At 19.3% G+C, this 16,431-nt stretch overlaps 2 protein-coding genes across 2 annotated transcripts; one reads left to right on the forward strand and one right to left on the reverse strand.

The window, feature by feature from the left end:
• Positions 1-423: 423 nt before the first annotated feature.
• MKS88_000104 (fam-m protein) lies at positions 424-1,249 on the forward strand (the record flags this gene model as incomplete). The annotated part of the gene is made up of 2 exons (XM_067219438.1): positions 424-510; positions 638-1,249. 2 exons carry the CDS (start codon positions 424-426, stop codon positions 1,247-1,249), a joined length of 699 nt encoding a protein of 232 aa, XP_067070262.1.
• A 7,854-nt stretch (positions 1,250-9,103) lies between these two features.
• On the reverse strand, positions 9,104-11,548 carry MKS88_000105 (uncharacterized protein; the record flags this gene model as incomplete). The annotated part of the gene is made up of 2 exons (XM_067219439.1): positions 9,104-10,252; positions 10,592-11,548. The coding sequence occupies 2 exons, from the start codon at positions 11,546-11,548 to the stop codon at positions 9,104-9,106; spliced, it is 2,106 nt and encodes a 701-aa protein (XP_067070263.1).
• Between the last annotated feature and the right edge of the window lie 4,883 nt (positions 11,549-16,431).

The following is a 16,431-nucleotide window of genomic DNA, read 5'->3' on the forward strand; positions in this document are numbered from 1 at the left end:
TTATATTCTATATATCCTATATATTAGATAAACTGAATACTTAAGAACATCATGAAGTAAAATATATATCTCTCTTTTTATGATAAAAGCTAATAAATATAATAATTTTATATTTCTACTATATTAAATAATTTATATATATATCATGGATATTTATGAATGAATTCATATTATTTTATTTTAACGTAAATTAGTTTTTTAAAAATACAGTTAAGATAAATATTCTATAATATATGTTTAAAATCATTTTTCTTGAACTTCGTTATAAAATTATTACAATTATATATAGTTCATCACGTTGTGACGAAAAAATAATAAAAAAAAATTGGAAAAATAAATATAGTATCTTTATCATTAAATATATATTATATTAATTTTAATTTTATGCTTACTATGTATATGAGAATATAAAAAATCTATAAAATGGAACAAAATATTAAAATAATCTTATATGTCAAAATTGCTTCGTTTATCCTTTCGGCGTGGATATGCTATTTTTACAATTATGAGGTATTATAATATTATTTAAGGATATATATATTATTAATATTTTTATTTTTGTTTTTTTAAAGTACGTATTTTTAGTATGATTTATTATTTATTATTTTAAATAATAAATATTTACTTAATTTATTAGCTTACATTTAACAAATATTTTGGTGAGAATTACGACGTTGGTAGAAAAATATATACAAGAAATTCTCGATCATTAGCAAAACATAAGCAAGAAATGTGCTCAAATATTTTAAGTTTAGAAGAAGATATACCAATTTGTGCAGAGAAGGATAATAGAAAAAACAAAAAATCGCATAGAAGATCGTTAAATAATGGAAGATACTATACTGAAATTATCGATTATAATAATGGTATGTTTGATGGAAAACATTTTCATTTTGAAAAAAAATGGATTACAAAAAAAGATTATGATAATATTGTTGAAAGAAATAGAAGAATTTGTGATATAGCTTTACAAAAAACAAAGTTTAGAAGTTACGGATTTGGAGTTACTCTGTTTTTTCTTTTATTCGTGTTGGGAGTAGGATTGCCCATATTGCATGGATTAAAATATTTGGACAGTGTGTTGAATCCTATGAAATTACTGCTTCAAAAGGTAAGTGCTGATAGTTATACCTTTTTAATATCATTTGGAATACTTATAATTATATTAGCTGTTTTAATTATAATAATAATTCCTAGAATATTAAGAAATAATGAAAAGTATAAAAAAATTAAGTTGATGACTGAGTAAAATGAATAACAACATGTATTTTTATATAAGCTATAAATATGATTTATTATATGTAATATCCTTAATGTTATATACTTAATAAACTCGTCTATAATTATATTAATTCTTTAAATTCATTTGTTTTTACGCTATCTCTTTTATAAGGAACAGTGTTAAATTTTGTTCTATCTTTATTTGTGAGTTTAAATATTTTACATTTTGTGTTATATGTTATTGTTGAAGAATAATTAAATAGTATTTCATAATATATATATTTGTGTGTTAAAATATATTGTTATTAAAAATGTATGTAATAAATCAAAATTAATATATAATATTAAAATTATTATAATTTTATTGTTTCCATATTAGAATTTGTATTTTAAACGAAGTATACCTATGTTATATTTTTGATCTTCAATTATTAAATGACTATTGATAGAAGTAATAAGAAAAGCACATGGTTTATATTATGTTATAAATAAACATCTCCTTTTTTTTATTTAATCAGATAAAGTAAATGTATTATGCTAAATTACATATATTTTACTCAAAAAAAAAATATGGTATTCTTTATATAAAATAATTTTTATGAGAAATATGTAACATATATTTATTAATTAAGACTTTTAAACAAACGTCTTTTTTTATTTTTCAATGTATAAGTGAGGAATTATAAATATATAATAAAATAATATTTTTTATAAATAAGTTTCTGGGTTTAGAGAGTATGGATAATAATTTAATTTTTACCCCATATACTATTTTACTTTATTTTGTAAGCTTATAAATATTATTAAGTGTAGAATTAAATCTTTTTAAAAATAGAAAAGTATATATTAGTGATTTAAAAAATAAATATTCTTTTTATTTTTATGCATGAATAAGAAAGAGCATAAATGAATACATTATGAATTTTAAATATACCTTTTTAAGCTGTAAAAACATTTTTTATATAGTTCTTCTATTTTTAAATATAAATGAAAGCAAAATTTTTATATCTGAATTTTTTTTATTTTTATAGATACCATATTATTAAAATATGCTGAATCTGTAAGGGAACTAATTAACCAATTTATATATATTAATTCAGTTAAAAATATTTTAAGTCAGTATTACATAAGCAAATTTGTAAGGAGATGATACTTAATTAATTTTGTAATTTTCTTTTGCTGTATAATTTATTATTCAGTTCTCTATGTATATATATGCATTAACTAATAAATAATTAGAGTAAAATAGAAAATGTTAATTAAAATATAACGAAACATTGTCCATATATATATTAGTAGTATTAACAACCTACTGAACACTTCTGTATAAATAAAATATATCAATAGTATATAGAAATATTCATTAAAAATACTATTAATTGGCTCCTTGTTATAAAATCTTTTGTATTTATCGTTTTTATATGAACACGTCAATGTTTTGGTAATGTTGAAAAATTTCAGTATTACGTATTTATTTTTTTACTGTTTTGAATGTGATATTATGTATAATCTTACAAATGTTATATCTAAATTAATATCTAAAATCAGTATATATCGTAAAATCTAGGGAATAATATAATTATGTGCAACAATTAAAATGAATGAATATCCTGAAATTTCTGATTAACAAAATAAAAGGGCATTTAAAATTTTTATGTAACTAAAAATAGGAGCTTCTCTTTATAACATATCATATGTACAGTTACATATATAATTAGATTCATGGAGGCTATTAATGTGGAATTTTCTTTGAATACTCAAGAATATAATAATTGTCTTTTAATTTTTCTTATTTTTTACTTATTATCATATTACTTACTGCTACAATTACAGGAATATTTGAAGAATATTTGCTTTAGTATATATAGAAACAAAATATAGATATATAAATACCATTTTTTTCTATTATAATTGTTTTTGGTAAAAAAAATTATAATTATAAAGTAATTTTATATATTTTTTTTATTTATTATATGTTCATTTGTTTACTCCTCATAAATATAACACCCATAAGGGGGAGTTAAATGTTAAACGAAAAAATTAAGTATAGTGCTAGAGAGGAACATATGTAAGAATTATTAAATAATGGATATAAATGTTTCCATTTAAATTCCATCAACAGTATTATTTTTCTCAATTATCATCATGTATTAATATGCTTACTAAAGTTGTACATATAATAAGTGAAATATGAAAACAACAATGATGAAATTGTTCTGTATTGAGTTAAATTTTCATTTCTACATAATTTTCACAGGAAAATAATAGTAAAAATTTAAAATACAAATTTTTATAAAAAAATAATATAAATTTTTTATTTTTTTAATAGTATCAATGTTTGAAATATTTTTTTTTATCTTATATAATAATATTATTGGTGGAGTTTTTAATACTTTTTTTTTCAACATATCTTTATTTAATACTTATTTAATAATTATTACTTCACATTACTATGTAAGAAAATCAATATTTATTGAATAATCTAGTACTATATATTATTGTCTTAAAATTATTTGTTTTTAATTGACTAAAATTTTACCTATAAGTACATTTTTGTGCTAATAAATCTTATATTAGTGCCGTATGTATGTTAATCTTTTCTTTGAATAATTTTTATATTAACATTATTGTAATTTTTATGAACTTGTATTAATTTCTTTATATTTAGTTAATCTTATTTATTAATACATTTCTAGAAGTATTCAACCTTCATATCGGTAGGTATTAGATTTTTTAATGGACATAATATACACTGTAATTTTTGTATCAATGATCTCTGTGAGGTTGTTAAGTTATATTATGAAAAGTTTCTGTATAATTTATATTTTCATTTTGTATATTTTGTAAGAATTCTCTTGTTTGTTCTTCAAGCTCAATTATTTTTTTTCTTTTTAAAAGACTATGTAACGACGATTTCATAGGAGTAAACTATATGAAAAAATAATATATATATACATAAAAATATAATTATTTTGTGCAAGTAATTTTTTACGAACATGAACCTACTCATTTTGGTACAATATTCACACTATTGTGCATAATTTTTATTAACCTTATATAAAACAAATAGTATAAAAGATAATAATATGACAGTTGTTGTTAAACTAGTAGCAAACATATAACATTTTGGAGGTGCTGAAATTTTTGGTACATGTGGACATATAGATACATCTACCATTGTTTCATCATATGCTTTTTTAAAATTGCTTAACTCTTCGCAAAATTCGTTCATTCAATTTTCTTCACACTCCTTGTAATTTTCAATGTAAAATTTATAACAATTTTTAGGATTTTCTCAACTAATTGTGGCTTTATCCTTTTGAGATGTAAAATTCATAAAATCCTCATATAAATTGTACAGATTTGTTTCTCTAAAATATATTTATCAATTTTTTTTATTTCTCGAATACATGTATTATCTATATTGGTGGAAAATTCTTTATATCCATTAAACCAACTATAATCCTTACTATATTAATTTTCTTTATTTATCCGGTAATTCATATATTTACAGCATTTGTTGCTATCAGTTTTATAACTATATCTTTTTTTAATTATATATTTACCAATATTCTGACAAGCAGTAGTAAAATTTTCATAAGTAATTATTAAATTGCCATCTTATATATTACAATATAGACAAGGGTTTATACTCCCTTGTGTTTCACTTGAGATAGTATTATCAAATTCCTCTTTATATTTAAAAAATAATTCCACGCAATTATCCTAAAAATAAAAAAATAATAATAATATATAAATTAAAAAAAACTATATTTTCATTAAATTTTTTTTCACATTATTTGTTGGAAAACGAATTATTGAATACATTAACATATATAATTATAATGACAAAAACATAAATTTTATGTAATTCTATGAACTTTTGGATATCATTGTATATATGTATAAGTAAATTAAAAAATATAAATTAAATTCACATCAAGTTAATATTTATATAAATAAATAAATGATAGATCAAATGTTTATATGTGATGCATTCCATATACTATACGATGAATTTAAAAAATCCTTCCATATTAATATCAACTCTTTAGTTTTTACATAAAATTGAAATAAGATAGAATACAATGTACACATTATAACATAAACATTTAGGCGTAAATATAATGATATCAAAAATTGAATTACTTTATATTAATTAAAAAAGTGTACAGAAAAAAATGCAATTTCCTAATATTTTCATTCAGAGGAAGGTTATAAAATTTTATGGAATTGTAGTACTGAAAAATAAGTTATTTCTGGTGAATACTTATATAAATTTAGCATTATAATGGAACATATCTTTAGTAATATTTTTTGAATTTTTAGTATACTATAAATACTTAAATATTCCATCTTTAAAAAGTACATAATTTTTCCTTTTTTGAACGATTATTTGTTCATAAGGTTAAAATGATACTTTTCAAATTAATTCAATTAATTTTCATTATAATTATAATAATATAATCGCCTCATACAATATTTATCTTTGACATTCTTATTGTTATTAGAATTTATATAAATGAAATAGAAATTTAACTAAAATATAAATATACTATATGACAATATGTATTCTTTTGTTAAATTAAATATATATTATTTTTCAAAGAATTAGCTTTAATTATAATTTATTATTAGATAAACACTTTATATCGTATTATTATAAAACAGTCTCTTGATACTCTTAATTGAATTGCATATGGAAGATAACATTTTACTTTACTCTTGGTCATATTTGACTTAGTATAATATATATTTTTATAATGGATATATAAATATATACATAAAAATTAGTTATTATTATATAATAAATTAATTATAATTGTAGATTAAATATAAAAGAAAGAATAATTTAACTATTGTAATAAAGGTATTAATAAAATTTATTAACGTGATACTTTTGTATATGTAACATCATAAAAATGTCGATTTAAATAAGAGTTAGTATTATTTATTATAATTTATGGAGAATACATCCTATTAGAAAACATATATATAATTCATGTTTTACTTTTAATATATAATAAAATAATTGTGATAGTGGTATAATATTATTTTTCAATTTGTAAATTTCATTGCAATTCAATTTATCTAAATTATTTGTCATGTAAGTTCTACTATAAAAAACACCTATTGAAGATACTTAGAAAATAATAGTAAATAATTTCTCCTTTTTTATATAACAAATTGTTGTAAAAATATTTTAGGCTTATATATTTTTAGTATAATATATAATTCATATGTTATTAAATTTTAATTCTATTAAAGTATTTAGCATGTAATTAAATATATTTTAAAATAAAAGTAATGAAAAAAAAAAATTTCTTTATTATTACTATATGTGTGAAAAGAATCGTCTTTTTTTTCATGAACTATTAGGAAGATAATATACTAGCATAATTATTATAATTGTTAAATATTTTTTAAATGTTGTTTTACAATAGATGTTTTCTCTTTCTTATTTTATATTTTAATGTATAACTTTAACATGTCTTTTTTTTTAGTTTTTTAAAATCCGTTTTAACTAATAAAATAAACACGTCAAAATGCACAGTATATATGATCAAAAATTATAGTTGTATTGAAAGTTTTTTTTGTACTAATATATAACTAATTTTATAGGTTTATATGTTGCAATATTTTTTTATAATTTTTTGTATTTAATTTATTTTTGATATACTTTCAAACGCTTTAAGAGATTAGAAGTAAAATAAAAAATTTTGTTAACTGCCATATAATATATAAAGTATATAAGAAACATACATATTTAATGTGATTGTAGTTTACATTTTATATTAATTAAATATGTATTGAATATATATTTTATATTATAAAGAGTAAAAATATCTATTGTAAACTATCTTATATGTGTTAATTTAATAAACATTAAGAGAATTTTATTTTTGTTACTGGTAATATAAAATGAGAATATATAAGTTCTGTTAATTTTATTCAAGTATTTTGAAATATGTATAATGATAATACAAATAATAACTTAATTAATTATATTCTAAAGAAATATTATTAATATATTATAATACACTTTCTTTATATATTATAAGGTAATCATATTGCAAAGATGCAAATACGTTTGAATTATAGTTATACTGCCTTCTCGTAATAATTATAATTGCATAAAAAAAATATGTTAATTATTAATATTATTACTACATTAATAATATTATTTAAAAAAATAAACCTAGTTAAGTTATTATAATTTTTACGTAATATAAAGCGGTAAATAGAAAATATTAATACAATTAAATTTATGGCTTATAGTAACACTAAAAAATTATTACAAATCTACATGGATTTTATATTTCCCCTCATAAATCTAATATTAGTTTATTTTATAAATATATATAAATATAATTTAAAAAGTTATATAAAAGATATAAATAATAAATAATTTTATAAAAGAATAGATAAAAAAGAAATGGTATTCTGTAATTACAAAAAAAAAAAGAAAAAAAGGAAAAATATGTACGTCAAAATATATAAATTCTCTTCAAAATGTAAAACGAATATAATTGAAAGTTTTTTATTAATATAACTTAATAAAAAGAAAATTAGAAATTATATTCAAAAGAAAAAAATAAAAATATGTGATTTATTTTAAAATTCCTATAAAATAACTATATTACTTTTAATTTCTACTTATTTTTAAAAAAATCTTAAAGATTACTGATTTAGAATTATTTAATATATCAACCTGTTAATATTTAATATGTATTTCTTTGATTTAGTAAAAATTATATTAAACTATAAGGTAGAAACTTAGAAAAAAAAAAAATAATAATTATTTTTATATTTGTGCATGTTTTTTTTCAAAAAAGAATAATTTATACAAATTAATGTAAAAAACAGGACGTTCAGCATAGTTTTATTACATTCCCTTTTAAAAAGTTTTAATAATTTGATTGATCTATTAAATACATTTTATTAAAAGTTTCCAGAAAGAAAACAAAAAAACTTTAATGTTATCAGTATATAAAAATTCGTGTGAAAATTTTTATGTTACATATATATTATGAACAAAAAAGCTAAATATCTTATTATTAAATGGAATTTTAAAATATAAGTTTCTTATTCTAATAAAATATAATTAGTTTAAAAAAAAATGCTGATATATATAACAGATAAAGTGTTAAAATTTTGTAATAAGTTAACACTCTCAATCAGCGATCATCTATTAACTCATAACCCCCTAACATATTATCATTAAGTATATAGTACATTTTTTTTATAATATTTTTTTTCATATAAGTTATATATGTATTGTCCTTATATTTTCATATTTTAACATATTTCTTTTATTACTAACAAATTTATTATATTGATTAAAACGTGGAACAATCTAATAATGGGAATGTTTAATGAACACAATATAATTATCTTTCTAAATGTGAAAGAAACACTACAGTTAGTAATAGAATAAAATATTGTTATATAAATTTATGTAATAATATTATATTAATTCAAAAAATAGTTTTACGAAATTAGTGATTTTGATTTTTCATATTTTTCAGTTTCTTAATATTTTCTGAGAAGTTTACTATTTTCATATAATATTATTTTTTTTTTTTTATTTTATATATGTATAAATATCGTGCTACTTGTATTGAATCAAATAATAATATATGGTTCCTTTAGATATTTTTACTGCATTAAAAAAATGTATATATATTTAGAATATATTTTATGTATCTGCATTCCAATCTTCATATTTCACGAGAAATTTTCTTAATTTTATATTACACTTTACATTCTTCTAATTATTTGTGCCCTCTCATATCAAAATAATTGATGAAATATGTTTCATATGTATTATATCATTATGAATAAATATTATAAGAATATATTATGTATATATATTATAAATTTATAATGTATTTTTTCCTGGTACATCAATGCATTTGTTTACTTCTCCATCATTAATTATGAAATTTACGTATGTGTCATCGTCCCTTGTCCAGTCATATATTTCATTTCTAAAGTTGGGTTCCTCCTTATGATCAATATTTTCTTTATTTTTCAAAGCATTTTTGTCAGTGTCAATTAAATTATTCGCAATTTCTGTTTTTTTCCCTAAATTTACTTCTCTCTTTAATTCATTTATAGAACTATCAAAATATGATTCGGTATTTTCTATAATATCCTCTTTTTTACATTCTTCCAATATTATCATAAATACTAGTATGCACATTTTTGCTAGTAATTTTTTTCTTATATACTTATATAAATCTTTGTAACATTCTTTCTGCTTCAATTCTTCTGTATTTAGTAGTGAAACATTATTTTGGGTTTCTTCATTTACATATTCATCTAACACATTGTGGAATTCCACGTTCAATCCTCTAAGCCCGTCCTGTTCCAAATGATGTTCTAAAGTTGCATGCATTTTTGATATCCACTGTCTCCATAGATCTTTTTCTCTTTCTAAAAATAATATATTTTTATTTTCATTAGAAAATTCCTTATTTAATGCTTCACCTTTTTTTTCGTGAATTTGTTCTCTTTTCCAATCCTTTTTCATATTATTAAACCAGTCTTCATTTTTCAATTTTTCAGAAAGATTTTTATGTTCTTCTATCAACTCATTCCACAGAATTTTGTGTTTTTCATTATCATTGTATGTGTTAATATTTTGCATTAGTTCAACATTTTTTAATATATTGCACGATGTAAATTGTGATTTTTCTAACTCTTTTATACATACTTCTAAGAGTGCTAATTTTTTGGTTTCCGATTCTTCATTTTTGCATTTTTCAAGTACTTCCATATGTACTTCTATAATAGTTTTGGATGTATCCTTTTTTATTTTTGGGTTATTTATATTTTTTTTCATGTTATGATAATACACTTTTATTTTTTTTGTGATTTGTTCATTATCACATGTTGATATTTCTGAATTATCCTGTGTTAGAAGCTTACTTTTTTTATCAGAACATGAAGGCAATAATAATCCTAGTAATTTAACCTGTCTTCTTCTTATCTTTTTTTTATTTTTAAATATACTTATTAAAGAGTTCTACAATATATAAGAACATATTTATAACATAAATTATTATAATAATTATATATTTATCTTTATTTTTATTCCTTAAGTTTTATTTTACCTTTAAAAAGAGGGAAAATACGAGAATAGTTACAAAGCTTATTAAAATAGATGATATGCTTGTGATCCTTAGACTTCTTTGGGGGACTACATCTTCATTATAAATATATATATTTTTAATTATATTTATTTACAAAGTAGAAATATAAGTGGAATTAATGGTACATGGAATCATAGGAGATATAAAACAAAAAAGCCAAAGTATTGTAGTATACCTAATTCACGTGTAAGTGGCGATGGGCTTCCTGGAACAGTGCTTGATTTTATACTTTCATGATCTAAATAAGTCGACTCAGGTTCTCCTAGTTTTACTAAAGTGTGAGAATCGGAATTTTTTGGAAGATCTGATGTTTTAGCATGCATACTTTTGGGCCAATTCTCTTCGTTTCCTATATCTGATGGGTCAGATGATAATATTTGAAGATTGGATTCGGGTTTTAATGAAGGATGAAATTCTTGTTCCTCTTTAGTTTTCATTACATACTGATAACTCTGTTCATCTTTAGATGTTTTATGTGGTTGATGTTTCTGTTGTTGTTCCAGGTTAACATGTGACTTAGGTAGATCTACTGCTGTTACTTCAGTTTCCATTTGAGATTCGATTTCTCCATTAGAAGATAGAGGTTGAACAGGTATTAATGTAAGTGAAGGCGTGCATTCAGTAAGTTTTTGAAACGTTTTTTCATTTATTAAGTCGCATAGCATATCTGGAGTTTTTTTTCTTTTACCTTTCGGTTCATTTTTTTGGTAACATTTTTGAAAAAAGCTTTTTTTTGTATTAAAATGATTCTGCATCTTTTCAATCCACGAATTATATTCGTTACATTTCCTCAAATATCTACTATAATTTTTTGAGTCTCTACCTAATTGTTTTATTTCATGTAGATCTTTCTTTTTCTTTTCACAGAAATCGTCTTCTTCATATTTTAATTCCAAAATTTTTTTATCTTTTTCCTCTAAAATTAAAGGGCATCCTCCATGATTACCTAGACCTTTATAGTATCTATTTAACCTGTAGTTTAGTGTCCCTTTCCAGGATTTTTGATGATCTCTATAATATTGTGGTGGATTATTGTTTTTAATTAGATAACTGGCCAAGTGTATGCATCCATTCCTAAATGTATCTTTATCATCCTCGTTAATTAAGGAACTGGTTTTTTGTTTTACTTCACTTTCAATATTTCTAAATTCCCTGAGGAGAGAGAGCATTAAAAACTGCGTACCCCAGGAATTATAGTACTGTATTCAAAAGAATCATTATTATTTATTTGAGGTTCGATTTTTAACTTAATTTTACTATCGCTTTTTTATCATAAATAAATTATGCATTAATTTAATCGTATTAACAATCATTAAATGGTACCGAGGAAAAACAATTATCCATGATGATTATAAATTAATACTCTAGTTCTTTTTATAAAATAATCTGAAGGAATAACACAAATTTAGTTATTTATATTTACTTATTGGGAAATTTTAATTAAATATATCTTAATAAGAGGAAATTATAAAATTATCATTTGCATAAGAATTTATATATGAACTATAAATCATTCGACTACTTTAATATTTATTTTGTATACTCCCTAACTTCTTTTATATTAAGTAAATATATCACAACTGGAGGTATATCAGAATCATATTTTAATAATAATTAGCAGATATTTATAAATTATTATGTCAAAATAATATACTCTTTATAAAAAAAAAAAGCCAAAATATCAACAATAAAACAATACATATAAGTTAGATCAACATGTAATATAAAAATTATTTTATTATTATATCATTAATTTATATATTGCAGTTTTTTCTTTTTTCTTAATACAAAAACATATATATACGTATTTTATCACATTTATTAATGTAAATAATTCCTTTTATTCTTATGTTTCTCCTAGAATATATAATCTATAAGTCAAGTCATTATTATTACTGATAGTATATTTTTATTTTTATTTTTATTTTATTTTTTTATTTGTTATTAGTACAGGCCATTATATAATTATTTTGTTAATATTTTTTTATATTTACTGTATTGTATATATGAATGAGAATTAATAATATATAAATTATACCAAATTTCTTTTATACTTTTTAAATATTCTTATCGTTAAAATATACTTGTAGAACTAAACATTATATTTATATATATTGCCTAAAATTTCTTTATTTATACTATATATTATTTCATTCAATAGTTTTAATATAATATAATTTGTTATACATATATTTTAATTTTTATGCGCCTATTACTACTTGATTACATGAATAGTTTTATTTGTACAAGATTTTAATTAATTAAAAGTATATTTAGTTGTATTAATGAAAAAATGTTTAGATACTTCTTTAAAATATGGAAACATATTAAGAAATAATTATTAATTATTTACACAATATAATGGGAAAAAATGCAAAATCAACTTTATCAAAGAAATAAAGAATAATAAGATAAGAATTGAACATATAAAGGAATAATATATTAAATTAGATAAAACATAAAATATTGCTGCTTTTTAATAATTTTTCTGTAATGTTTGATAAATATATTCTAATCGGTAGATTAAAAATATATTATATATTTTTTTTGTTGATTCTATAATTATCTATGAGGAAATATCTTTTTAATACTATTAAATATTTATTTATTATGCAAAATTAAAAATATCATGAATTATTTATAGTGTTGTATAGGCGCGAATAGCTATGTGAGAATGCAGAACAATTTAAACTTATAACCAGCAACATAAGTTATTATTTTATATTTTACATACATAATTACTTATTTTAATGTTTCTTTTGAAACAGTAATATATTAGATAGAGAACGATCATAGAATTAAAAAATTATATACTAATAATAATTTTTTGCGACTAATTAATTTACATATGAAATTACATTATAATGTTTATTTTTAATAAATGATTTATATTAAAGGATTATATATTAAATTTTTTTTTAAGCTTGAATTTATTTATATAAAATATATTTGTTCCTTTCTTTACTATTTTTACTTTAACCTCTTATATGCAATTCCATTTTTTTTTTTTTTTTTTTTGAATATGTTACTTAATAACAGTATACAATGGATTATATGTTAAAATATTTTATGAGTATTAAATTATATTTTATTTATATTTTTGTATTTGAATATGTTATATCAATATATGAACAGGATATATGTAATGAACGTATAATTGTGGATTAATATATGGTAATAAAATATAATTTTCTGAAATATTTGAAATTATTTTAGTGGAAAATTTGTATGTTTAATTTTAAAATATTTATAAAAAGTTTTTTTTTTTTATTATTTTATAAGTACATTAAAATATATTTTTAATCTTTGTTATGGTATTATTAAAATGTTATCACAATTTTTATATAATACTGTAATTTTTACGTTAACTTTTTTTTTATTTTAAAATAACGCAAACAGAATAACAATTTATTTGAACTAATGAGTTTTCCTTCATCATATTATGAATATACTATTTACCTTTTTATTTAAAAAGATAATATTTAATACAATAATAGTTGGATTTTTATGTAAAATAATAACATAACAAAAGCCAAGTGAAATGCTCTATGCATAAAATGTATTACATCAAGAAACCAGAAAAATACATAAAGTTAAATTAATTTACGTTAATGTATTTGTCTAAATAACAAATTATAATTTTTTCTTTTTTAATATTTACAAAAATATAATGTAAAAGCTGAGGCATACATTATTATAAAAAGGTACTTATGTATTTAAATTTATAGTTCATATTATTCAAACTAATGGTTATAATTATTAACATATTATTATAGTGTAAAGAGTCATTAATAATAACATATATAAAAAATAAAATAAAATTTTTTATTTTAATGATAAGTATGTCTTGGTTTTACTAATATTCTCTAAGATATACAGATATAGTCTTATCATATTGTAAGTGAAGCCTTTTTTCATAAGTATTTTCATAAATAAATAAATAAATAAATAAATTATATTTAATAATAATATTCTAATGTAAAATATGTGATATTATTTTTACGTTTTAATTAGTATCATTTAATACTATTTGATTAAATAAGATAATTATATGTATAATTTATTGTTTATAGAATTCTATTGTTCTAATACTTATAATTCGAAACGGACACCCATATATACCGCATTTCTGATAATTGAATAATCATAGTATAAAAATTAATATATATATACATATATTAATCCTAAATTAATATATAACATATTATTAACATTATGAATTTTTATTTAATTTTCATTATAATTCTTTTTATCTATTAGTACTATTGATCATGTTACAATTAATGAATTATTTATTTGTAATTTTTGATAAATTTATATATATATATATATATTATATGAATTGATTTCATATAAGAAATATAATGTGTCCTAAGAAAGTTAATGTTAAACAATAATTTGGATATTGTTTATCCAAATAAAAATTAATACCTTTTTATATTTCTGTTTCTATATTAATCATAATTTTACGTAAAACATTTATCTTTGAATTACATAAATATATATATTTTCTTACGTTGTTAAATTTTTTATATAGTTCTTTATGTATAAACATTTTATATCACTATTAAAGTCATACTCATATTTTATTACATTTAAAGCGTAATTAAAAAAAATAGCTCTGACCATTTTTTGTTTTCAATTTATTTTAATATATATTTTAATTAAATTGTTCAGGATTCTATATTATATATACTATGAGATATATTATTGAGCATTTATGAATTACAATTTTGTACACCATATGTTATTTAATACCTGATGTAAGTCTAATATATCTTATAATTTGTAAAACTATTTATCTGTATTAATGTATATCATTCATGTACATATTTTTATTTTTTCTCATTAAAGTTCAAGGAAAAGTACAAGTGATTTAAATTATTATTAAATAAATTGAATATTTATATATGCAACATTATTAAAACAGTAATTTATTGTAGTATCATATTACAAGGATTGTGTGGAAAATTCACATTTTTAAGTAAATTAATTTTTAGTACTAAACAAAAGGAAACATTAAAAATATTGCAATAAGTGTTAATGTAACAGTTTAAAATAAAGATATAAATTCATACAACCTAGCTATATAAGTTAGTTTTTCTTGTTCCAGTATACACACAAATGAGATTTTTATAATAACTGTATAACTTTTGGATTCAGTACCTTCATGTAGTTCATTAATATCATTTAAGAGTAGTGCCCTTTTGTGCTTCATTATATTATATTTATGAGGGTGATATTCATTTTGAATACTTTCATTTTATGTGCAAAATTTGTTGCATTTAGTGTAACATATGTACTTATATATCCATTGTATAATCAATTATATTTTTCAGAATAGGCCCGAAAACTATATATATATCTCTATTATTAAAACTTTTTAGAAATAGTAAAACATATAATTTATATGTTAAATTATAAAATGGAGTAAAAAATAAAACATATCCTTGTAAAAAAGAAAAATATTGATTTCTTTGGTAAATTATATATAAAACCATATAGAGAATATATTATTTTTGATAAAAATTAAATATATAAGAGAATAATTTACTTTTTGTAGACATAGTATTATATAGCTAATATAAACATAAAAATTATATTGTGGAAATGGAAATTTAATAACTTGTCTTTACTAATAAGAGTTATTGTTATGTATTAATAATATTAATTATTAAATATAAAAATGATATGTTGCAAAAGTAGGTAAAGATTGTTGAGATATTGGAGAAAAATAAAAATATACTTATATTATATATACGTAATAATGAAAAAATAAAATATTTTAATAGGAAATTAAACTTATTGTATATGACTACTCAAATTGGGAAAAATACATATAATTTTTACTAATATTTATTTATTTTTTAAAAATTTGTCTGAAAAATATATTTAGAAATAATGAATATTGTTAAAATTAATAAAACCTATTTATACGTAAATGTCTTGGAGGATTTTATTATACAAAGTGTTCAATATTGTGATATATTTATAAGTTATATGTGTATATTTATGAATATTTAAAATGCTTTTTCTCATAATTTATATGTAA

This window comes from Plasmodium brasilianum (genome assembly GCF_023973825.1).
Source record: "Plasmodium brasilianum strain Bolivian I chromosome Unknown PB_00_02, whole genome shotgun sequence".
NCBI lineage: Eukaryota > Apicomplexa > Aconoidasida > Haemosporida > Plasmodiidae > Plasmodium > Plasmodium brasilianum.